The sequence below is a fragment of the Panthera pardus genome, unplaced genomic scaffold, assembly GCF_024362965.1.
Source record: "Panthera pardus isolate Hobbes unplaced genomic scaffold, ASM2436296v1 HiC_scaffold_21, whole genome shotgun sequence".
NCBI lineage: Eukaryota > Metazoa > Chordata > Mammalia > Carnivora > Felidae > Panthera > Panthera pardus.
Window position 1 is genome coordinate 21,311,763 of NW_026526777.1, and position 26,033 is coordinate 21,337,795.

Genomic DNA, 26,033 nt, shown 5'->3' on the forward strand with positions numbered 1-26,033 from the left:
CTTATCTTTACATTCTCTAGCTGCCTTTTGAAGAGCGGCTTGTTTTAATTTTTGTGATGTCTCATTTATCAGTGCATTCTTTTGTAAATTATCTTTTGGTGTTGTAATTAAGGAATCTTTGCTTGAACAAAGTCACCTAAGACTGTCTTGTATTTTCTTGTAGAAATTTTTTTAATTTTAGGGTTTACATTTATGTATTTATTTTTATTATTATTACTTTATTTTTTAAAATTATTTTTGAGAGAGAGCACGACGAATGGGGGCGGGGCAGAGAGAGAGAGGGAGACACAGGATCTGAAGCAGTCTCCAGGCTCTGATCTGTCAGCACAGAGCCTGATGCAGGGCCTGAACTCCCAAAACACGAGATCATGACCTGAGCTGAAGTCAGACGCTTAACTGACTGAGCTACCCAGGCACCTCTAGGTTTTACATTTAAGTCTGTGATCTACCTTTAGTTAAAATTTTTGAATGGGGTGCACAGTATGGCTCAAAATTCATTCATTTTTTACGATGTAGGTATTGAAGTTCAGTTTTGTGCCAGTTGCGCTCAATAGTTTCAGTGTTACTGGTGTCCAGTTAATTCTTTGCACTTGTGTAAAAAATCAGTTGTTTCTGGATCCATTCTATACTGTTCATCTGTTTGTCTTTTTGCCAGTGCCAAACTGTTTCATTAGTTTTAAAATCAGATAGTGTTAGCTTTCCAACTTTGTTTTTCTGTTTCAAGGATGTTTTTGCTCTTTTAGGTTCTTTGCATTTCCGCATGAGTTTTGGAATTAACGTGTCAGTTCCTACAAAAAACTTACTGGGATTTGATTGGGATTGCATTAAATCTATAGACCAATTTGAGAATTGCTATCTTAAAAATTTGAGTCTTCTGACTTATGAACAAGATGTACTTATTTTCCCTTCTAGTAATGGAGAGGTATTTAGATCTTTAATTTCTTTTAATGTTTCATGGTTTTCAGTGTATAGGTCTTATACATCTTTTTGTTGTATTTCATACTTTTTGGTGCTATTGTAAGTGATATTTTAAAAATACATCAATTCTTGATTTACTGCTAGTATAGAAATACAGTTGATTTTTGGGTATGGATCTTGTATCCTGCAGTCATGTTAAACTCATTGATTAGTTCTTGTAACTTTTTTGTAGCTATCATTAATTTTTCTACATAGATAATTATGTTGTCTACATATAAAATACATTTTTTTTCTTTTTTCTTTTTTTCTTTCTAAACTGGATGCCTTATGTTTCTTGTCTTATTGCACTGGCTAGACTCACTAATTGCTTATTAATCTGATGTTGAAGAAGCAGTGAGATTAGACATTCTTACCTCATTCCTCATCTTAGGGGAAAGCAGTCTTTCACCATTAAGCATGTTAGCTTAGTTTTTTTTGTTAGATAGCCTTCAGCAGGTTGAGGAAGTATCTTTTTGTTCCTAGTTTGCTGATAGTTTATCAGGAAGGAACGTTAGCTATTGTCACATGCTTTTTCTGATTCTACTGAATTGATCATGTAGTTTTTCTTTTTTGTTAATATGGTAAATTAATGTTTTGATGTTTGCATTTTCATGGATTAATTCTACTTCATTTATTTTTTATTTTTTTTAAGTTTATATATTTTGAGAGAGGGAACAAGTGGAGGAGGGGCAGAGAGAAGGAGAGACAGAATCACAAGCAGGCCCTGCGCCATCAGCATAGAGCCCAGTTTGGGGCTTGAACTCACGAACTGAGATCATTACCTGAGCTGAGATCTAGAGTCACTTAACCAACTGTGCCACCCAGGCACCCCTTTACTTCATTATTTTATTGTCTTGCTGCATAACAAATTAACCTGAAACATAGTGGCTTAAACAGCACATGTTTATTTATTTTTAGAGTTTATTTTGAGAGTGAGCAAGGGTGGGACACAGAGAGAGGGAGGGAGAGAGAGAATCCCAAGCAGGCCCTGTGCTGTCAGCATGGAGCCTGATGTGGGACTCTGACCCACAAACCATGAGATCATGACCTGAGCTGAAAACAAGAGTCACATGCTTAACTGACTGAGCTACCCAAGTGCCCCAGAAAGTATGTTGATTGTCTTACAGCTTTCTGTGGGTCAGGAGTCTTGGAGTGACTCTGCTTTAGGGCCTCTCACAGAGTTTCAATTAAGGTGTTGACCAGGATTGTGTTCTCATGTGTAGGCTTGATAGGAGAAGGATCTACTTCCAAGCACACTCATGTGCTTGTTGGCATAATTTAGTTCCTTACTGGTTGTTAGACTAATACTTCAGTTCCTCAGATGTTATCTAGAGGACTCTCTTCGTTCTTTGCCACTTTTGGTCTCTCCATAGAATATTTCACGGTATTATATCTTGCTTCATCAGAGTGAGCAAGTAAGAGTGGAAGAGAGCTGTCAAGCAAGATAGAAGTTTTTTATAGCCAAATCTTCGGAGTGACACCCTGTCACTTGTACAGCATTTTAATTTTTAGAAGCAAGGTTTAGCCCACACATACACATAGGAAGAGGATTACACGAGTGTGAATGCCGAGAGGGGGATGTTGTTAATAATCATTTCACTAGTTGCTTACCATGATCATGATGTATTTTTGTTATATGTCATTGAACTATACTTTAAAAATTTATATAGAAATTTTGTACCTATGTTCATGAGGTCTGTAGTTTTCTTACGATGTCTTGGTCTTGTTTCTTATCAAGATAATTCCTATCAAGATAATCCAGCTCAGAATGAGTTGGAAAGTATTTCCTTTTCTTCAATTTTCTGGAAAACTTTGTTTAGAATTAGTATTATTTCTTCCTGCATTTGGGAAAATTTATTAGTAAAATCGTCTGTACTATAGTTTTCTTTATTTTTATTTATTTCACATAAGATTTTCAACTACATGTTCAGTTTAATAGTTATATGTTTATTCTGGTCCTCTCTCTTTTTTCTCTTTCTGTCCTTTGTTTCTTTGAAAGAGTTTGTCCGTTTCATCTATATTGTTCAGTTTATTGTCGTAAGGTTGTTCATAATTTCCTTTTATGTTGTCTAGGATCTATAATGATGTCCCCTCTTTCATTCTTTGATGTTAGCAATTGTGTGTTTTCTGTTAGTTTCTTTATTGTCCAACCAAAATTGATCAATTTTATTGATCTTTTCAAAGAATCAGATTGGGATTTTCCTCTTTAGTTTTTTTTTCTTTTCCCTTTGTTTTTGATTCTTCAATTTCTGTTCTGATCTTTATGATTTACTTTGTTTTGCTTACTCTGGGTTTAATATGCTCTATTTTTTATAGTTTCTTAGAGGAAAATCAATAACTTCAGCTTCCACTGTAAGTACTGCCTTCATGGCATCTCATATTTTGGTATGTTGTGTTTTCATTTTCATTCAGTTCAAAATTTCTAATTTCCCTTGTGATTTCTTCTTTGACTCATGGATTGTTTTTAAATGAGGTGTTTAGTTTCCAAATATTTGGGGTTTTCTAGAGATCTTTGTTACTTATTTCAAACAGTCTATTACAAAGTATGGTTATATTTATATGACTTTGAATCCTTTGATAAGTATTAAAACTTGTTTTTTGGCCCCAAATATGGTCTTTTCTGTAGGCACTTGAAAAGAATGTTTATTCTGCTGTTATTTTGCAGTGTCTTGCAATGGGCAGGAAGGTCAACTTTGTTGATAGTGTTAATCAAGTCTTCTATATCCTTATTTTCTGTCTTGTATTATTATCAAGATAGAATTATTGAACTCTTTGGCTGTGGATTTGTCTATTTTTCCTTGCATTTCTATCAGATTTTGTTCTCTGACTACTTTGAAGCTCTGTTATTAGGTGTAAATGTTTAGCATTCTGTTCTCTTGATGAACGAATCTTCTTATCGTTATAAAATGACCTTTATCCCTAGCAATATTTTTTGTTGAAAAAATTTACTTTCTCATAATTCACCTAGACGCTCCTCCAGCTTTTTTTTGGCTTATGATATCTCTTTATTCTTTTACTTTCTGAAACAAATTGTGGTAAAAAAACACATAACATAAAACTTATCATTGTAACTTATTTTTTTATTTTTATTATTTAAAAAATTTTAAGTTTGTTTATTTTGAGAGAGAGAGCAAGCAGGATAAAGGCAGAGAGAGAGAGGGGAGAGAGAGAACCTCTGTGCTCACAGTGCAGAGCCCAAGATAGGTAGGGCTTCAACTCATGAACAGTGAGATCATGACCTGAGCTAAAATCAGGAGTTGGACGCTTATCCGACTCAGCCACCCAGGCACCCCTATCATTGTAACTGTTTTAAAGTGTGCAGTTCATAGTCTTGAGTACTTTCATATTGTTGTGCAACCATGTCCAGAACTCTCTTCATCCTGAAAACTGGAATCCTTTTACTTTCAACCTGTCTATAGTTTTAAGTGCCTTTTTTGTGTTTAGATCTTTTATACTTAGTGTGATTATTGATATGGTTAATTTTAGTTCATTTTGCTTATTTTTTATTGGTCTCTTCTTTGTCCTATTTTTGGAATAAATGAATATTTGTTATAATTCTGTTTTTTCTTATATCTGTTGGCTTACTAGTTACGTTTTGTTATTAGTGTTTGCTTTAGGACTTTTTCTGTGTGTGGTTTATAGCATCACAGTCTACCTGCAAGTGTTAGGCTACTTCATATATCATATGGGTACCTTAAAATACTTAGATGTATGCATGTTCTTGTTTAAAGAGTTCTTTTTTAAAGAGATTTAAGTAAGAAAAAAATATTATGTATTTATAGATACCATTTCCATTGTTCTTCATTTTTTTGTGCAGATCCTCTTAACCTGTTTTTTTCTATTCTTGAAAGACTCTTTTTCACATTTCTTCTTATGTAGACCTGCTGGTGATTAATTCTTTCAACCTTTTTTAAAATAAGTTTATATGTTTTTGAGAGAGAGAGTGTGCATGTGCACAAGTTGGGGAGGGGCAGAGAGAGAGGGCACAGAGGATCTGAAGAGGATTTGTGTGTCAGCACAGAGCCCCAGGCAGGGGCTTGAACTCACAGATTGTGAGATCATGACCTGAGCTGAAGTTGGACACTTAACCGAGCCACCCAGGTGCCCCTCAACTTTTTTATTGCTAAAAAAGTTTTTATTTTGCCTTTTTTTTTTTTAAGGATTTTGACTGGATATAAAATTCTTAAGTTATATCCTCTTAAGGACAAATCTTTGACTATGATGAGTTACATCCTCATAAACCCATTGTAAGTAGAAAATGTCATAAGCCCAAAATGCGTTTAATACACCTTACCTACCAAACGTCATTGCTTAACCTAGGCTACTTTAAATATGCTTAGAGCACTTTCATTAGCCTGCAGTTGGGCAAAGTCATCTAATATAAAGCCTATTTTATAATAAAGTGCCGAATATTTTATGTAATTTATTGAATACTGTACTGAAAGTATAAAACAGAATAGATGGATGGGTACAGAATGATCTTAAGTATCAGTTATTTATCATGGTGATCGCACAGCTGACTGAGAGCTGTGGCTTGCTGCCATTGCACGTATCACGAGAGAGCGTCATACCACTAGCCTGCGAAAATGTGTTAATTTGGATCATGGTTTCTACTGAATGCATATCTCTTTTGCATCACGTAAAGTTGAAAAATTGTAAGTTACTTACCGTTGTAAGTCAGGTCCATCTCTACTTTAAAGATGTACCATTGTCTCCTTGATTACATTGTTGTTGATGAGAAGTCTATCATCAGTGTTTTTTAAATTTTTAAATTTTTTAATGAAATGTGTCTTTTTTTCCTCTGGCTACTTTAAAAGTTTTCTCTATTACAGGTTTTGAGCTGTTTAATTGTCCCATAACTTGGTGTTTTCTTAATGGTTTTTGTGCTTGAGGCCCATTGAGCTTTTTCAGGGAATGTTTTGTTCATAATTTTTATTGAATTGAGAAAATTTCTGTTTTTTCACATATTTGGGTTCTTTTTTTCTATTCACTTGGATAGTTTAATAACTTTCTTCTGTGGTTATATTTGTGATATGTTTGTATCCATCATATTTTTTTTATCTCTATAAGTTGGTTAAATATATACTCCATGTCTCTCTTTAATTTGTTGAATGTGTAGAATAGAGTTACAATAATTATTTTAATGTCTTTGCTAATCCTGCATCTGTGTCAATTTATAATTGTTTTTGAATTTTCCTAAATTTTCTTTAGTTTTGTTTTGGGATATAGTAAAATCACTTGGAAATAGTTTGTTCCTTTTGTGTCTGGTTTTAAGATTTGTTATGTGAGCAGCGTTCACTTAAGATAATTATTCCCCACCCATTGCCTGTACACGATCATTCAGAGTACCTACTGCCCCAGGGGTGTGAGGTTTTCATTCTGCTTGTGGGAACAGGAACTAATCTTTACCCTCTGTGAGCTCTGGGCATTGTTCCCTTTAATCCTTTTGGCTGGTTTCTATACCCAATTTTTATTTCCTCATATTCCTGTGCTAATCAGTATTCTCCTGGAATACTGTATACTTCAGTGTAGCTCTTTCTTCTCCAGTACTTAGGCCTCTGAATTCCAGCCACTTTGGTTTTGCTGGACTCTCAGCTCCATTTCTCAGCTCAGGTAATCCACTTAGTTTTGCCCGGATTCTCCTCCCTGTGCCATTTCTGGAAACTTTCAAGGGTGTAAACTGCAGCATTCATAGGGCTCACTTATTCTTGTTTTCATTTGTCATAGATCATGGTCTCTTACTGCTTGATACCAGGTATTTAGTAAGTTACTCTTTAATGTATTTTTGACTGGTTTCGAAGCAGGAGGGTTAATCAAGTCTTTGCTCCTTGATTTTAGGTGGAAGTAAAACTCCAGTGATTGAAAGTTCAATTCACTTTAATTATAATTTAGGAAAGTATTTGCATTTGATTCAAGATATACTGGTATGCTTTAGATCATAAGGAAAAATTGCACAGCATTATATAAAATGAGTCAAATACTAGATGCATGTTGAGCATCTGCTATAAAGTACCTTCATATTTTATATAAACTAACTAGTGTAGTATATAATACTACCATATTTAAAACTGCAGGAATTCCTGTCCTTTTTCCAGATGTTGTTTAAATGTATTTCAAGACTGTCATCTTGTGATTAGAATAATAATTTTGTCAACTGTTAAGGTACCCAAACCCTTTTTAACTCTTTTTCTCATTTTACATTGTAAAAAAAAGACACTGAACTTATCATCTTAATGAAATTTATACTTTGTGTTAAGTCTTTTTCTTATAGTCTCCAAACATAGCCCCTGTTTGCTGTTTTGCCTGTTACTTGAAAATCAAGTAAAGGAAGGAAAAAGAAAACTGCAAAATATGGTTTAATCTTTCAGATAGTATAAGGAGTATATGTTTATGTGGCATATAAAAATCTCCATCACCTGTAAAATGGGTATGTTATACATTATGACATGTAAGTTTGAAACCTTGAAATGAATTTCAGGGAAAAGCTAAGCTTTGAATTCTTTACAGAATGAAATTTTCTCTCACCATCCCCCCCCCCCCCCCCCCGCCCTGGCATGGTGGCATATGTTTGTGTATGTGTGTATAGTTTCTGTGGATGGAGAGGCATTGGCAAATAAAAGTCTGAGAAAATGTTAAGCACCTATATTAATGGGTTCTACCGTTTCTGGGGGGAAGAGCTAAACACATGAGAAGATTTCTTCTGCATTGATCCTTCTAAGAAATTACTGATTTACTCATTGAGTAATATTTCTACATGGACTTTTTATAGATCTTAACGTGATTATTAAGTACCAAGTATGTAAGTTTTAGATAAGATCTTAATTATTGCCACTTAAGGCATTTTTACCAGGAACTTATAAGTGTAACAAAATATATTTATGACGTGTTCAAAAGATCCTGCTGTAAAAATTTTAAAAGAAAAAATTGCTTTCAGGTCTTTGTCTGAAGCTATGTCAGTGGAAAAAATTGCTGCAATCAAAGCCAAAATTATGGCTAAGAAAAGATCTACTATCAAGACTGATTTAGATGATGATATAACTGCCCTCAAACAGAGGAGTTTTGTGGACGCTGAGGTGGATGTGACACGAGATATTGTCAGCAGAGAGAGAGTATGGAGGACACGAACAACTATCTTACAGAGCACAGGAAAGGTAATTAAAGTATTTCACTCATTCATTAGAGTGAGTGTGTGTGTATCTAATTTGTGATTGGTTAGACAATTGGCTAAAATTTGCTATTAGCAATTTTCAGGTTTTATCTTCGAAAGGTCAGTAATAATACAGGTTTCTAAGTGGCCATATTTACTATTCCATCGTAGTATATAAGAAAGTGATGAAAGTCTGAATCACAGTGCAAGTCCTTGATTTACTCCTCTATTGTAAATCCAAAGAATAGCCCAGTTTTCTTGTTGATAAGGTTTTTGGTTTACTCTAATGAACAGGGAATATTGATGGCCAGCTGTGTGGTCATTAAAATAATTATTGTTTTTCCCCACAAAGTAGAAACTTATGAGAATCAGCAGTCATTTATTTGTGTATTTTATACATATTCTGTTGTGTGGGTGTAGCGATATTTTTCTTTATTAATGGTTTTAGGTGGTTTTATTTTGGTTTTTTGGTTCTAGGATTGTGGGATTCCCCCCGCCCCCCTTACTTCTCCTTTCCTCCTTTGTCTCCTTCTGTCTCATTTCATGATTACACATAATGCATTAAAAAAATCCTCGTACATATACCTTTATGCATTTATTTGTATACAGCAAAAGGATTAATTCCTAGAAGCAAATTTCTGGTTAACAGAGATGTATACTTTAAATTTTGAAAGATAAAAATTTGAGGGGCGCCTGGGTGGCTCAGTCGGTTGAGCGTCCGACTTCGGCTCAGGTCATGATCTCGTGGTCAGTGAATTCGAGCCGCGCGTCAGGCTCTGTGCTGACCACTCAGAGCCTGGAGACTGCTTCGGATTCTGTCTCCCTCTCTCTCTGCCCCTCCCCCACCTATGCTCTGTCTCTCTCTCTGTCAAAAATAAATAAACATTAAAAAAAAAAAAAAAAGGAAAGATAAAAATTTGAAAGATACCGGATATTTGGTATCTTTTTTTTTTTTTAATGTTTATTTTTGAGAGAGAGAGAGGGAGAGCAAGAGCGAGAGAGCATGAGACTCACACACACACGCGCATACACGCACGCATCAACACATGAGTCGGGGAGGTGCGGAGAGAGGGAGACAGGATCCAAAGTGGGCTCTGCGCTGACAGCAGAGAGCATGATGCAGGGCTCAAGCTCACGGACTGCGAGATCATGACCTAAGCTGAAACCAAGAGTCCTAGTCACTTAATCGACTGAGCCACCCAGGCGGCCCTGGATGTTTGGTATCTTAATGGATCTTCATAAAGAGTGCATTGGTTCTGTTTGATTTACATATTTCCATCTGTCTTTCTCTCCCTCACCTGCCAATTGTCTCTTAAATATTAGTTCTCCACTGATGTGCAGTTGTTAATGGTGATTTAGTAAGGGAGTTTGCAGGAGTGTGTGAGATTGCCAATGAAAGCAAACTTTAACATTGCTTTAGGTGGATTGGTTTTATTTGCAGATTTTGGATTCTGGCCTTATAAGTTTACTGTGCCTTGTTACTATGAATCAGATTACTTGAAAAGAGTATATGAAGGAAGGAATTTTTGTCCTTTTGTATTTTGACATGTTTTACAGAGTACTTGGGGTCAAGATTAGGAATCATTTTCCAGAGCTTAGAATTATATAGAGAAATCTGAGAATATAAATAAACTTCAGTTTTTGTATTTATTGTAAAGTGATCTGCCGATACTAATTATCACAACCTGCTAATGTTCTACCAATGTTCATTATAGTAGCCAAAATTTTTGAATCTCCTAGCAAAGGAATAAAACTTAGGTGCTATGCTCCATCTTACTTTTAGAATTGAATTTTCAAGAAACTGAGATGAACAATTTTCTTTGAGCTCTAGGTGGCAGGGTTTTCCCATCATTTCAAAACTTAGTGTTCTAATTTCATTTAGTGTTATTGCCACCAGAGTATAATTTAAGAAATAATGGTTTAAGAATTGTTTGGTAGCCAAGTTTGTTTCTATGAGTGTTAACATTTTTAGAAACCAGAAACAATGTTTTGACTAATAGTCTTTCTGTATCCCATTTTTATCTTCTAAACACTAAAAAATCTTTTAGGTACTCTGTCTGAGAATCTTTTAGGTACTCTGTGATTTGATTTGATTTGATTTTACTTTATTTTATTCTATTTTATTTTTTGATGTTTATTTGGAGAGGGAGAGAGAGTGTGAGCAGGGGAGAGGCAGAGAGAGAGGAAGAGAAAGAGTGCAAGCAGGGGAGAGGCAGAGAGGGAGAGAGAGAATCCCAAGCAGGCTCTGCACTGTTAGTGCCGAACCCAACGCAGGGCTTGAACTCACAAACCATAAGATCATGACCCGAGCTGAAATCAAGAGTCAGACGCTTAACCAGCTGAGCCACCCAGATACCCCCAGGCCCTATGATTTTAGATAGACCTTCATTATTCCAGGGATTAGTGCCTTCTTACTTTCTGAGTTTGTGGAATAAAATGTTCTAGGTACCATGAGAAAAATAAGTATGTTACTTTATAGTTATATCATTATTGCAAGCACCCCAAATAAAGCAACCTGATTTTATAATGCCATTAAAAACATAACTTTTAAACTTAAAAATTAGTAGTGTTCCTTGTTGAAAAATTGTAAGAAATCATTAAAAGGAAGATACTAATCACTTATAATTCTACCACACAAAAATAACTGATAATATGGATTCTTCTGGAGTAAGTGTTCCTCACACAATACTTGATTATTTTTAAAGTAATGAGATTTGATTTTCAAGTATTTTCAGTGATTTTCATAGTAGGATTAAGAATTTATTTGCATTTGTCCCTGTGTTGGCCTTTGTACTGCTGGTAAAAAGCAGTGGTTGGTTAAGTGCTGGCATCTTTGCATGAGTCAAGTTTTTACAGATCTTTTAGGGGTGCCTATGTGGCTCAGTTGGTTGAGCAGCTGACTCTTGATGTCGGCTCAGGTCATGATCCCAGGATTGTGGGATCGAGCCCTGCGTCGGGCTCCAGGTTGAGCATGGCATCTGCTTGATTCTTTCTTTCTCTTCCGCTGTCTTTCTCCCTCTTAAAAAAAAAAAAAAAAAAATCTTTGAAAAGTGTGCATTGACTCCTAACAAACAGTATTTCAAAACTTTCCACATCTCATATAAATTGTAGCAACCTGAGGTTAGTACTGGACTTTATCATATCTAGAAGAAGAGATAGTAGTTGATTTCTTTAAGAATTAAGAAGCCTCTTTTGATAATATATCTATCATTTTTACTTCAGTGTTAACTTTTTTCCTGGCTACATATTTCAAGAGAGGCAGAATATGAATATATTTATAGCCAATTAAACAGTTTAAGTAAAATAAAAATAATAAGCTGTGTTTATAGTATTTGGTTTTTGGATCAGTTTTTTAGTAGTAGTAGTAGTAGTTTGATTTTTATTTATGTATATACTAAAAAACACTTCAGAATGATGTAGTAGGGAAGAACTGATAGGAAGAAAACAGTCTGAAGTTATTTATTAAATAAACTTACTCTCTTTGACTATTTAATTTTAAGTGGGCTAATTAAAATCCATTTATATTTTAGAATTTTTCCAAGAATATTTTTGCAATTCTTCAGTCTGTAAAAGCCAGAGAAGAAGGACGTGCACCTGAACAGCGACCAGCTCCAAATGCAGCACCTGTGGTAAGAATGTTTTCTTGCTTATATATTAATTAATTAATTAATTAATTAATTTTAATGAAAATGACTCTTGTTTTTCAGTATTGTAATTTTGATTTAAAAAATTTTTTTTAAATTTATTTTTGAGAGACAATGTGAGCAAGGGAGGGGCAGAGAGGGAGAGGGAGAGAGAGAGAGAGAGAGAGAGAGAGAGAGAGAGAGAGAGAAAATCCCATGGGCTCCACATTATCAGTACAGAGCCTGATGCGGGGCTTGAACCCATGGAACTGTGAGATCACGATCTGAGGCGAAACCAAGAGTTAGACTCTTAACTGATTGGACTACCCAGGTGCCCCTCTGTATTGTAATTGGAAAACAAAGTTTTTAAATCAGTAACTTTTAATTCTTTCGCTGCTTTAACAGTCCTGAAGGATTTGGAAATCTTCCCCACTGTTAAAACTTACACAATGACATCTCACCACTTACACAATGAGATCTCACCACACACAAGTTAAAATGGCTTTTATCAAAAAGACGGAAAGTGTGGGCAAGGATGTGGAGCAAAAGGAACCTTTATGCATCCTTGGTGGGAATGTAATTGATGTCACCACTAGGGAAAACAGCATGGAAGTTCCTCAAAAAATTAAAAATAGAACTACTGTATGAACTAGCAGTCCTACTTCCAGCTATTTATTGAAGAAAATGAAAACAGTAACTTGGAAAGATATACGCATTCTCATGTTCATTGAAGCATTACTTACAATAGCCAAGATACACAAACAACCTAAGTGTTCATTGATGGATGAATGGATAAAGAAATTGTGGTATATACAACAATGGAATATTTTTCAGCTATAAAATAGATTGTAATCTTGACTTTTGTGACAGCATAGACAGACCTTGAGGGTGTTATGCTTAAGTGAGGTAAGTTAGAGACACATAGCTTATTCTCTCTTTTATATGTGGAATCTTAATAACAAAACCAGCTTCTAGATACAGAGGACAAATTAGTGGTTGCTAGAGGTGGGGGTGGGTGGGAGTGTGAGAAATAGATAAAGGGGGTCAAAAGATAAACCAACAACAATAATTAAAAAAACCCCAAGCAACCAAAACAAAAAAAAGTTACTTCAGCAATAATTCTTAACTAGAGATATACTTGGGTTAGAATCTGAAAGTGGTAAATCTGTTGTATAAAGTAATGTACCTACCTGGGGCGCCTGGGTGGCTTGGTCGGTTAAGCGTTCGACTTCGGCTCAAGTCATGATCTCATGGTCCGTGAGTTCGAGCCCTGCGTCGGGCTCTGTGCTGACAGCTCAGAGCCTGGAGCCTGTTTCAGATTCTGTGTCTCCCTCTCTCTCTGCCCCTCCCCTGTTCATGCTCTGTCTCTCTCTGTCTCAAAAATAAACGTTAAAAAAAAAAATAATGTACCTATTCATTTTTGCTTGGGAGAGTCATTACCGTTGTTAGAGATATAAACCCTATGAACAGTCCACTCTGGGAGCTTTTTCTGAATCATATCTGTGACTTCTTGGTGAATGTATTGTGTTTCTCTTGATCACAGATCATTTGGTTCTTTCATTGTACCTTAGTTTTAGCCACTTGGGGGGTTGACTGCCTCATTGAGTTGCCACTTAGGACTTTTCCAAAGTAAATTTCATGTATGACCTATATTTAAACCCAGATATACCCTCCAGTTTTGTTGAAAATCCTTCGAGCTAGTCATATGATTCAACAAAAGATAAAAAATACAAATAAGATTGTTTTTATTTTATATAGTTTTCAGAAGCATATTAAAATTTGAAAGAGCACTAATACAGTCTGCAAGATCTAGTAGTTTTGCTTGTTCATGAAATCATTGGTATTTAATTTTTTAGAGGTAGTGGACTTTTGTTGGTATTTAGGTTACTTTGAGTTGACCTTCCAGCAAGTACTTAAGTGCCTACTGTTTGTCAGACAGTGTGCTAACAAAAATAGAAGAGATAGCTGCCGTCTTTGAGCTTAAAGTCTAGTAGGACATAGAGATGAGTAAAAAAACTAGTGGAACAACTTACGGTGATAAAATAAGGGTACTTGTAATTGTGAATTGGTTAATGTTTTGAACAGCAATTGGTAGGAAACTTATGTAAAATCTTAAAACAGTTAAACCGTTATCCTTGTGATTTAGTTATCTCTGTATTTCCATAATCATTAAAATATACAAAAATTTTAAATTAGGCATTTAACTACAGAAGTATATACTTAGTGACAGTCTTGAATGAACTATCTTTTATCTGGATTAATACTTAAGGTAGTATCCTATTGTAACAAAATGAAGAGTATGTTTTTGTCTTTTGGAATACCATGAATTTCCCAAGCAATTTTGGTAATATTCCTTAAATATGCTTTTTTAGGTTATTATAGGCTGAATTTCAGATAAAGTATTTGTGAATTAAGTTTATATCATTAGATTGGCAACTTATTCTAAGTATTTTAACTAAATAATACCGTAACTTCAGTCTTGTCTCGTACGTTTATATGGGTTTATTGTCATAGTTGTCATATTTATTTAATTTAGGGATTAACAGCAGAATAATTTAGGTAAAAGGTTCTAAAATGTCAGTTCAGTAAACTGAATTAAATTTTTTTTTGTTAAAAACAATTCATAATTGGAAGAAGTTCATTTTTTCATAAAGAAATTGAAGTAATCACAGTGAAGTAATCACAGTGAAATTATTAAGCATACCCATTTTCTTTCTACAGTTTCTAAGAGGTTTGCATTTTGCCTTGATACAAGTTTACTTGGAGTCCTTTGCTCTTGTCCCTTATAAGATTGGTAATTTTTTAGCAGTAAGCATTATCTTGAAAATAAGATTCATATGACTCCCCACTTTTGTCTTATTGGCTCTTGTAAGAAAAAAAGCTTAGAAAATAATATGTTTATTGTGGTTTTTATTCTGAGTTTTAAGTAAGAAGTTAAAATATTAACATGTACCTCCTAATTTTTCTACAGGATCCTACGTTGCGTACCAAACAGCCTATCCCAGCTGCCTACAATAGATATGACCAGGAAAGATTCAAAGGAAAAGAAGGCAAGTTATTTAATTTTTATTTCTCCCTTACTGTGGTGGTGATGAACTTGAGAGGTAGTGTGGCCTGATGTTTATGAGCAGGTGTTGGCAAACATCTGCAGGCCAAATCTGGCCCAACACGTATTATTATAAATAAACTTTTGCTAAAACATGGTGACATTTATTTATGTATTATATGTGGTTCCTTGGTGTTGTGACAGAGATTGTGTAGCCTGCAGAGCCTTAAAATACTATCTGGTCTTTTACAGAATAAATTTGCCAATCCCTGGTTAATAGCCTGGATTCTGGGTCTGGATTGCCTGTGTCACAGTTACTTTTTGTGTGAATTTTGATAAATTACTTTAACTGCGTTCTTGTTTCAGTTTCTTCTTGTGTTACATTGTAATACTAATAGTAGTAGTAGTAGTATCTATCTCTTAGCTTTATTGTGGGGGTGAAACTAGTTAATAAAGCCCCTAGAATAGGGACTGGCATATAATAAACGGTCTATAAATATTTGCTGTTATTAATATTCTGCTTTTCAGAAGTTTAGATTGGAGGTTCTGTATACCAAATCATATTTCTCAAATTGTAAATGTGTACATTGAGAACTTGGGAAGCATAGATTGTAGTAACTATATAAGGACTTATTTTGTCGTAGCCTACATGGTATGCTGGCTAATGTGGTAGTGAACCATTTCCATGTTAGTGTGGTGGTTAGTGAAGTGACACCAATGTCCTTGTAATTTCATTTGGCACCATCATTTATCTTGACTTAATTTGTGAAAAAAATGAGATAGAAGCAACTATAAGTTTAACATTTATGATTTTTCTCTGCAAAATCTGAAATCTCCATTTAAGTTTTAGTAAAGGATATACTGCTTCTATATAGTGAATTTTGGGTGCTGACTTAATATACTGGATAAAGGTGTGTTCTGTGAATACATGCTGTAGAAGTATAGTGGTTCATTCTTTTATTCGCTGCAGTGTTTTTCTTGTGGAATGAATTATGTAAAGTAGGGTTTGGCCAATTACAGCCCAGAGACCAAATCCGATCCTCTTTGGGCCAAATCAGGCTGTGCCCATTTGTTTACATATATTGTTTATCTTGCTTTTGCACTATAACTGCAAAATTCAGCAGCTGTGATATAGACAGATAGCTTGCAACGTGTAAAATATTTAATGTATGACCTTGTATGGAAAGGCATATTGAGACTGTCCTGGAACCTTTATCACACTGTTTATGGCATTGCTTTTCTACAAATTATATAATATACGCATATGATTATAATTTTGAAACCCAGCTTTTTATAATTTAAGGCCTTCTCATGATATTAGAAGCTTTTAGTGCTACTGTAATTGAGTATTAGGAGTATATACTTTGGACGTTATATTTTATTCAGTCCAATTTTTTATATTCCCACCTAACTATATGACTGTTGAGCACAGTTGTATAGTCTTAACCAGCTTCTACACAAAGGGCTTGCTGGTGTGTATTAAATATCTTTTTGAGACTAGTATCCCTTTTAAAGTTTTTGTCTTCACAGGTATGTAATTTAACTTTATATGTATAGTACATTGGATGTTTTGTTACACTGTTTAACTTTCAGATTATAATGCAGATGATTGCTACAGATTTGTTATTGATCATAATAAGATACATAAAGTGTAACCCCCTTTCGCAAACCCCCTTTTTTTATAGAAACGGAAGGCTTCAAAATCGACACTATGGGTACCTACCATGGTATGACGCTGAAATCTGTAACGGTAAGTCATTTTGACTGCAGGGGTTCTTTTGTCCCAGGCATTTAGTGTGAGTAGCAGATGTCGAGGAAAATCTTTGTTCTCCATTATTTTCTATTTCAGACATTTATCTTTAATGACTAATTGTGCCGATAGATCTGTATGGTGATTATTTGATTTGCGGATATCCTCTCTTTGGTTTAACTGAGTAGTGTGTATAAATAAAAGCTGTTTCGATTAACTTGCAAGTAGGGTGGATGCTACCTGGTTAGAGTATTTAATGCCACTGAGGAGTTACAAGGTCCAATCTGGGAGAGTTATTTTCCATAATATCTTATGTTCTTTAAAACGTAATACCTTTTGCTCTTTAAAAAGACAGATTGTAATAATGGTTGATGTAATACTTACAAAATGTATACTTGTCAGAACCACGGTCTTAGGTGTACACAATTATAAGCCTTCGGGTCACCTTTAACAGACTTTCTTTTATATATTTTTAACTGCCTAAAAATGGTTATTCCTGGATGTTCTGACTAGGCTGTATCTAACACCTAATTTTTATTTAGTCAGTGATAGGAGTTGGTGATGTAGAGCAGGAATTCTGCTAACCCTATTTTGCATATTTATATTATAGATTATTATACCTTTTATATTTTAAAATACTATGTGTATATATTTTAGAGTACCTATATATTTTAAAGCTAATACCAAACTTTGTCTTTATTTACAAATCATCAGATCTTTGAGGACTCAGTATGACATGGAATCATCATATATATTTGCTGTGATTTCTCAGAATTAAGATATATCTTGTCATGCTTTTCCAGAACAGATAGCAAATAAATGTGGAGAATGTGATATTAAAAGTTGACCTTTCTTATTTTCTTTTTTTTCTTTCTTTCTTTTTTTCTGGACAAATTGGAATTGAGTATTAGATATTTTGCTGATATGTTTGTGTTTAAGTTGTTATCAGATTTGTTTTTGTATTATTGAAATTGTCTGTGAACTCAATGATTCATTTAACAAGTACTTTGCACGTGTGTCACACCCTGTTCTAGTTGTTAGGACTATAGCTATGAATTAGACAGGGCTTCTGTAGAGAGAGTAGTCAGAGAGACCTCTCTGAGCAGGTGACTGTTGAGCAGAGATCTTGCAGAAAAGCATTCTATGAAAGACAGCTCAAGGGTCAGGATTGAGGCCAGTAGAGCAACAGCATGAAGGCCAGTGTCTCCATGACCTAGTGAATGAGGTGAAGGTGGTAAAAGATAAGGTACACTCATCTTACGAGATCTGCCTAGTTCTTCCTACTTCAAAATGTAACTCACGGCTGTAAAATTTAGCTTAAAAAAATTTTTTTTTAAGTTTATTTATTTATCTTGAGAGAAAGAGGGGGCACAAGCAGGTGAGGGGCAGAGCGAAGGGGAGACAGAAACCCACGTAGGCTGTGCGCTGATGCAGGTCCTGAACTCACAAACCCTGAGGTCATGACCTGAGCCGAGATCAAGAGTCAGACGCTCAACCAACTGAGCCACTCAGGCACCCCTTAACTTAAATTTTTAAAAGATTAATTTACTGACATTTTCTTGGGAATTGAACTTGCCTACTGGCCATTCCCTAAGTGAATTATTGTGAACTGCAGTTGTTATCCTGAGGTAAACATCAGGGTAAGTTTTTTATGGTGGTTGTCATTGTTGTTTTAACTTTTGTCTCACCTGAAATGTCATGAAATTGGTTTCATTACTGAGCTTCTGTGGAAGTAGTAAAATCAGTGATAATTTTTATAGCGATGCTTTTTACAGAACAGTTTTTCTGAAATTCAAGGACAGCTTCTTAATTAAACAGTTTGAGAATGATATAGCTCTTTTTCCTCATTAGATTTTGCTTCTAAATATACTTACAAGAGAGGTGAATTTAAACAAATTTATGGTGTCTGTTTTTACAGAAATAATCACATAAAAGACATTGTGTAGGAATGCAACAGAAAGACTAAAAATGGTCAGATTGCTGGTACTTTTCATAATTTAATACCCCGTTGAATCTCTACTGTTTGTGACTTGATTTATTTTAGCAGTTGTTAGAGAATATATGGAGAGGTTTGAACGTGAAAGCTCTGAAGTTGCTCTGATAATTGTTTCTTTTATTTGAATCTCAGTCTTAATGCTTCCAATATAATGTTTTTTCCTTGTCTTTTTTCTTTTGGAATTATTACCTATTTATGAGCTTGTGAGTTTGACCAACTTTCTTATTCTCCAGTTAAGAAGATTTCTCTTGGGATACCCACCCAGATACACAAAGCAGTTAAATGTATGTTAAAGGGTTTGTTGCACAGGTATGACTTCCTTTCTAGTTTACATATGAGCTCATTTTAGCTACCGCTCTTTTTCAGGGTTTTGACACATTTAGTTGATCTACATAGTTACTAAGATTAAGATAATTCTACATTACAATTGGTCTGCATATCTTTTAAATGTAAGACACTAGAGTTCTGTTAGATACAAGACTAAATAAATTAATCAGGTTATCAAATGGCTAGAAAATTTTTATACAGTTGATTTTTTTTTTTTTTTCTTCATTTGTTACAGAGAAAGGAGTATGTGTTTGGACAATAAAATTTCATAAGAATCAAAAGGTATTGAGAGTTATAAATATTAAGGGTCTGGCAGGGTATTTGCTAATATTAGTATTTTATGAAGATAGTAATTTAGAGAAATTCATTATAGGAATGGAAGCCCAGGTATATTTAAAGTTACAAGTTTGTATAGTTGAGTCTGGTTAACTTTTGAGTCAGGCCAAGAAATACAGAGGCATAAGACATGGATGTTGAAATTGCTAAGGGACTTTTCCAAGTTGGGAGACTTTCCCCAAAATGTGTTAGTTGGGTTGTATAATGTTTAAGAAATACTAGATTAAACATTCTTTGGTATAAGAATCTCATCATTTTTAATATATGAATATATAAATTGGAAGACAAGAATATGCACTCATTCCCAGGCTTGTTTGCCCCTTTCCTCACTCCTGTTGAGAATACTGGGAAGAACTAGAGTTGTGTAGGATCAGTTAAGTGAAACTGTCTTAGTAGTTTTCGACTGGGAGTAGAAACCATTGGGTTGGGAGTAGGGAACACTGGAATGTGTTTACATGGGTTCCTTTTTTGAAAGGAGCCATCTTAGACTAAGAAAGTGCCACTTGACAGTGCTTTTCATTATGTAGAAAATAAGAGGAAATGATGAAGACCCTTCTTTTTGGGTAGTAGTCAGGAACTCATCTGTGGTTCCCCTGGAGAAGGAGTAAAAAGATAGGATCACATTTCATTCTTTTTATTTGTGAGATTTGGTAATTGAATTGGGAACTACTTCATTTTAGCCTCCCATTCTAGCTTGTTAATGTTTAGGTAGGAAGGTCACATACTCTTTTCCTTGCTTATTCTTTATTCTTTTCTTAGTTCATATTGAATATCATTGACTCTCAATTACCTTGCTTTCTTCATTTTTGAGGAAACATTTTGCACTCTGAAGTTGTACAGATTCAGTGCTTTCCTTTAAGACTGTTTGAATGGACTCCAACAGATATTATAGTTCTTAAAACATTTTAAGCCTTTTTTTGGGAACCATTTTCCTGCTAGTAAGTGAACTTAGATGGGTATTCAGTACCTACATTAGAGATGTAATATCACCATCAACTTTCATTATTTAGAAAAATCCAGAACTGCAATCTCTCTATAGAGTTATATTCTTGTTTTTAAGTTTATTTATTCATTTTGAGAGAGACAAAGACAGTACCAATGGGGGAGGGGCTGGGGGAGAGAGAGAGAGAGAGAGAGAGAGAGAGGGAGGGAGGGAGAATCCCAAGCAGGCTCCGCGCTGACAGCACAGAACCATGTGATCATGACCTAAGCTGAAATCAAGAGTCAGATACTAACCGACTGAACCACCCAGGTGCCCTTATAAAGTTATATTCTTAAGCAGGAATGCATATATTAGTAACCTACCAGCTCCCCTGTTTTATAAAATTTCCTTCATTCTCATTTGATTGTTAATTGTTCATCTCTGCTTGAAGTGTTATGGGAGTATTATATTAGCAGTAATGCTCTAGAGTTATGTCTAGAGTCTAGGCCAGCAGAAGATAGAGACCACTGATTAAGACTTTCTTACTGAACACTCTTCTTTCCTTCCCTTCTTTTCTTTAGCAAATAATTTTTGAGTGCTTATGTAATGTTATTGTGTAGATTTTAAGGGTGCCAATGGGAAAATTTCTTCCTAGAGTTAGATGCATCCTGTTTATACATGCTAGTGCACTGACATCATATGCCTCTCTTAGCATACTTTCGGAATCATTCATTGTGCCAATCTAAACATGGCCCTGCATGTTTTATTAGACATCAGTGTCATTTAAAATTTTATTTTATGCACTAATATTTAAAAATAAAAGTATGTCACAAAGTCTGGATTTTCAGCTTCTTTTGAAAAGTCATCTGGCATGACTGGGTACTGGGTCCACATCTAGAGTAGCAAGAGTCACACTGATACAAAGTAGTGACTACCTTCTTTAAATGGGAATGTTTTCTTTAGGTTGCCCATAGGCCTCACTACTCTAGTAGTCTTGATCTAGTGGTCTTGACTTATTTATACAGTTGACCCTTGAGCAACACTGGGATTAGGAGCACTGAGACCCCCCGTCCCCTTCATGCAGTTGAAATTTTGCATATAGCTTCTGACTCACCCAAACGTAACTACTAATAGCCTACGGTTGACTGGAAGCCTTAACTGATAACAGTCTATTAACATATTTTGTGTATTGTATGTATTGTAACTGTATCTTATAATAAAGTAAGCTAGAGAAAAGAAAATGTTTAGAAATAGAGAAGAGAAAATTTATGAATTTATTTACCGTACAAATTTATTTACTATAAAAAACATACATACAAGTGCATTCATGTAGCTCAAACCCATGTTGTTCAAGGGCCAACTGTACCACCTGCTTAGACCTCACTGGCCTTCAGTTTGAAATTCTTGATCTAAATGAAGGCAGTGTTATCTTGTTAAAGAGAAGGTAGTAAGTTGAAAGCACATATGAAAGAACATTTTATTTGAAGTCAGTCCTGACTTTGAGTCCCAACTTTTCCACTCACTGTGCCACTAATGAAGGAGAGATTGTTTAACTTTTCTATGAGGGGTCTTGTTTTTATTTCATAATAAAGATAATAGGACTTACATGATAGTATTGTGAGGATTAAAAGAGAGTGTGTAAAATTCTTAGCACAAAGAGGACTCAAAAAAGAAATGGTTACTTTTATTATGAATTTATAATTTTATATATAATTTCAGTTTGACTTAGGTGTAAATTTGGCAACTGTAGCTTCATTGGTGTATTTACTATTATGTGTTTAATGATAACATGTTCATTCAAAGTTATGAAGACTAGTTTATTTAAATATTATGAGAACTCTTTTCCTCTCTAGTTATTGGGATATTTTTACTGTGTCTGCGTATGTTTATTTTAGCATTGTTTATCATGTGAGAGAAAATTGCTGCAAAGAAGTTATCATATAGAGGGAGATAACTTAGGTAGATTAGTTAGGCTTTTCTGTCTACCCATTGAGGCTCATATAAAGAAATGAGGGACACCTGGTTGGCTTAAGGTGGCAGAGTATGTGACTCTTGATCTCAGGGTCATGAGTTCAAGCCCCACATTGGACATAGAGCTTACTTAAAAAATATTTTAAAAAATAAATGAAATTTATTTAAATTTAAATTATTTAATTTGTTCAAAAAGTATATTTGGGGAATGGGCAAGATGGGTGAAGGGGATTAAGAGGTAAAAACTTGCAGTTATAAAATAAGTCACAGGGATGAAAAGTATAGTTAGGGAATAGAGTCAGTATTGTAATATACTTATCATGGTGAGCATTTAGTAATATATATAATTATTGAATCACTGTTTTTTTATATTGAAAATGCTTTAATATATGTTAACTGTACTTCAATTAAAATTTAAAAAATTAAACAAAAAACATAATAAGTATTGGGATTTTAATACATGGTCACAGAATTGTAAGTAAGAATATTAGTTTTATAATCTCTAATTGTTTGCATTCTAATTTAGATAGCATTCTGATTTAGATTATTCTGCTTAGATATTACATTGCACTTGAAATAATTTTCAGAACTTGTTGACTGTCTTAATATTTCAGGGAACAGGGTGATTCTGTCCTGTCATCCTGAGCAATATAAAGTGTACCCCCTAAACGAAACAAAACATTTAGTTTCTGCCAGTAACTCATTATATGTCTTAAGCTTTTGAAAGTTAATTTTATGTGTTTACTACCTGTTACATGAAGTAATGCTTAAATGTTAACATATTAATACTTTATACAGTTTATTTAGATGTCTGTTTATAGACTTTTCTAAGAGTTCATCACTAAATTTTCTGTACTCCCTCCTATCCCTTTTATAGTAGCTTTGCCCTAGTGTTTTCCCCAACATTTTTTCTTTTTTTTTTCTTTTTTAACATGCTCATTATAGATCTGGACTGTGTCTGTGTACATGGGAGATAAAGTATAAGAGAGATCTGTTATTATTTGTTGGCCTGTTTGTTTGAGCAAATTAGGCTTCAGTTTTCTCATCTGAGAAATGGTATTATAATAACTTTCTCTGGGATTTGTTTTGAGGTTTACATGTGTACAGGTATACCTTGTTCACATTGTTTCAGTGCTGTTTGCTTGTGGCACTGAATTCATTGTAGTTACTGTGGAAATATTTTTATATTAGGCATACGTAACATTTGTAAACTCTTTATACTGAATGATACAGAAAACAGTCTTCCCTTTTTTAAGTTGGATAGTATTTAGACTGAACACTTATTTAGATGGGTTGGGTATTAGTCTCCTTACGCTGATACCTTCTTGAGAGATTAAAGTCTCATTTTATCTTAGGTTGTGTCAGCATAATTGACATTTGATGCTAACATAACTCGAGAAATGAATTATAAAAACATATTAATAGGTGTCAGGAACGTTTCATGCATATAAAGTATGTTATTTTTATAATACTGCTCTTTATGTTTTTTAGTTTGTGTGTTTTATTGAGCTTTATTGAAAAACCCATTGCACAATACATAGTACTTTTGGTATAAGCCGATTCAATTAAACTGCATTAATTTAGCTTTTCATTTCTTTAAAGACTAATTATTGGTTTATCCAAAGTGTCTTAGAGATTTTAATGTATCTATAAGAATATCTTTAAAATTAATCTACCTATGACCATGTAGTTAATATCATGGTCACAGAACTTCTGAGACTTATTTTTGAAAGAAGCATAGACCAAGTTAATGTTCGCACATGTGTCAGAAGTAATCTAGAAATTGTTGGGTCATTTTTAATAAAAGTATTAATGTCACCTTTTTTCAGTGTTTTAATACTGATTAATGTAAGAACAGGAGAAAATAGAAACCAGATTGGAAATAACAATATTTCATTGACAGCATGATAAAAATTTGTACTATGAAGTCTCAGTTTAATTATATAAATCTTTTAATTGTAATTCCATGTGTAATGTTATAGTTATTTATGACTCATGTGGACAAAAGCAAACTTTAACTTGTTTTTAATATTCTGTCTTGGACATGCTATAGTATAGCTTTTTATTCTGATTTCTAGTTACCTTAATCAATACAACTTCAATCCATTGGACATACTTCACTTGTAAATTCTAACTCCTTCTCAAGTATATTTTTAGACTAATCACCATTGTTGTTTAACATAGACGTGATTTTATTTTATGTATTATATATTTCTCTTCATTATTTTGAGGAACAAAGGTTAATATTTAATGTTTCATTTAATTTCATAACAAATTATTTGAATCTGTTTATTCATACAAAAAAGCCCTAGTATATTTAATAACATTATATAATTGGGTGTTTAGATATTTTCTTGATGGGTAGGTACTTTTCTGTTGGCTGTTGTTGGCTGAGTTTTAGTTTGCTGTATCAATTTCCAGGTCTTCGTAAATTGATTTAAGTCTTCAGTGAATTTCCAATCTTTTATATAAATACATTCAGATTTTATTTTCTTTGTCGTCTTAGTATATTTGTCTTTATATTCATTGCATTTCTAGTTAGTTCATCCCCTTCCCTTCCCTCTCCCCAATCCTGCCAAACCTCATTTGATCTTTAATTCTAAGTTTTGATTTCTTTTCCAGGTCTTTTTCTTGATGGATGTTTCTTTTAGTGTTGTTCTTCTTGTCTTTCCTGCTTCTCATGTTCCTCTGTGAGTGACTGTTCCCACATTTATTTTAAGTATCTGTTTTTAAACTCTTATTTACTTCTGGTCTGGACAAATCTTACTATTTCAAAACTACATTCTTTGAAATTTCAGAATGGTGCTTTGTTGTGAATAAGTTGAAGACATTCATTTGAAATGCTAAGGAATTAAAACTTTTTTAAGATTTTTATTTTTTGTTTCATTGGAGATGAAAATCATACCATAGAACTCAGGTAATTTTTTTTCACTATTGAAGTTGTCATATTTTATGTTGTCATCGAAAAAACATTTGTTCTTTGCATTTAGAGTTTTGCAGTAGTCTATAAGATCAAACAGTTATTTTGAAATCAAGTCAATTTAGTACTTACAAATTTTTAAGTCAGAAATAACTGATTTAATACCATCATCTACAGACAATGAATTCTGGACACTGTCAATCTAATGATTTACCTTCCTAAATTTGATAGATGCATCAGACATGCAGCGTCTTTTTGTCATTTCTATCTTGTGTATGTGCTGCTATAGACCTTCTGCAATTGAATTCCTTATCTATTTTAATATCAAATTTGAGAACTAAAATTAAGCACCTCTTTTACCTTTCAGAAGAATTTGAAGGCTTCTAGTTTCCTTTATTAAAAAAACCCAAAATTCAGATTCTGATATGATTAAAATATAATTTGTCTTAAAGGGTTATATAAAATATTTCATTGTACTCAGGAATTGTTGAGTTTTAACATGCAGCTACGTCATAATAACCATTCTGGTGGTAAATTTGTGGGTACATTATAATTCATCAAGAACTTTAATATATATTGTCTTTTTTTCCTCTACAAAAGTTATCTTAACAGGAAAGATAAACATTAAAAGCTTAACTTATTTAAAAAAATTTATTTTGGTAACATTTTTCCATTATCTTGATTAAATGTAAGAGATATAATTGATCTAGTATCATCCAATAAATTGGTAGATACCAAATTCTGGGAGATCCATGGTACACATTTGATTTCTTTTTGAACATTCTGAGTCATTATTAATATTTTTGAAAAATTCGTGTAATTTATTTTTTAAAGCTTTAAACATCAGCATGATGGTCATAGTATGGTAGATTTTACAAAAACATGCTTCATTATGGCATACTGGTAGGATTACATTTATATTTTATATTGGAACCCTCATGTGGATTACTTTCTTACTGCCTTAAGAATTTTCGCCAACAACTTTGTTATATAACAGATCAAAGCAAAAATAACTGCTGATGATGAACAGTGACGCAA

The 26,033-nt window shown here is 33.8% G+C and overlaps 1 protein-coding gene across 1 annotated transcript in view; it reads left to right on the forward strand.

Moving 5' to 3' along the window:
* The window catches only part of CDC73 (cell division cycle 73), a 133,578-nt gene that overhangs the window by 17,648 nt on the left and 89,897 nt on the right, over positions 1-26,033 (forward strand). Inside the window, exons 7-10 of the mRNA XM_019465589.2 lie at positions 7,892-8,108; positions 11,635-11,733; positions 14,699-14,777; positions 16,459-16,523. Coding sequence (XP_019321134.1) covers positions 7,892-8,108; positions 11,635-11,733; positions 14,699-14,777; positions 16,459-16,523 — 460 coding nt within the window. The remainder of the gene's footprint in view (positions 1-7,891; positions 8,109-11,634; positions 11,734-14,698; positions 14,778-16,458; positions 16,524-26,033) is intronic.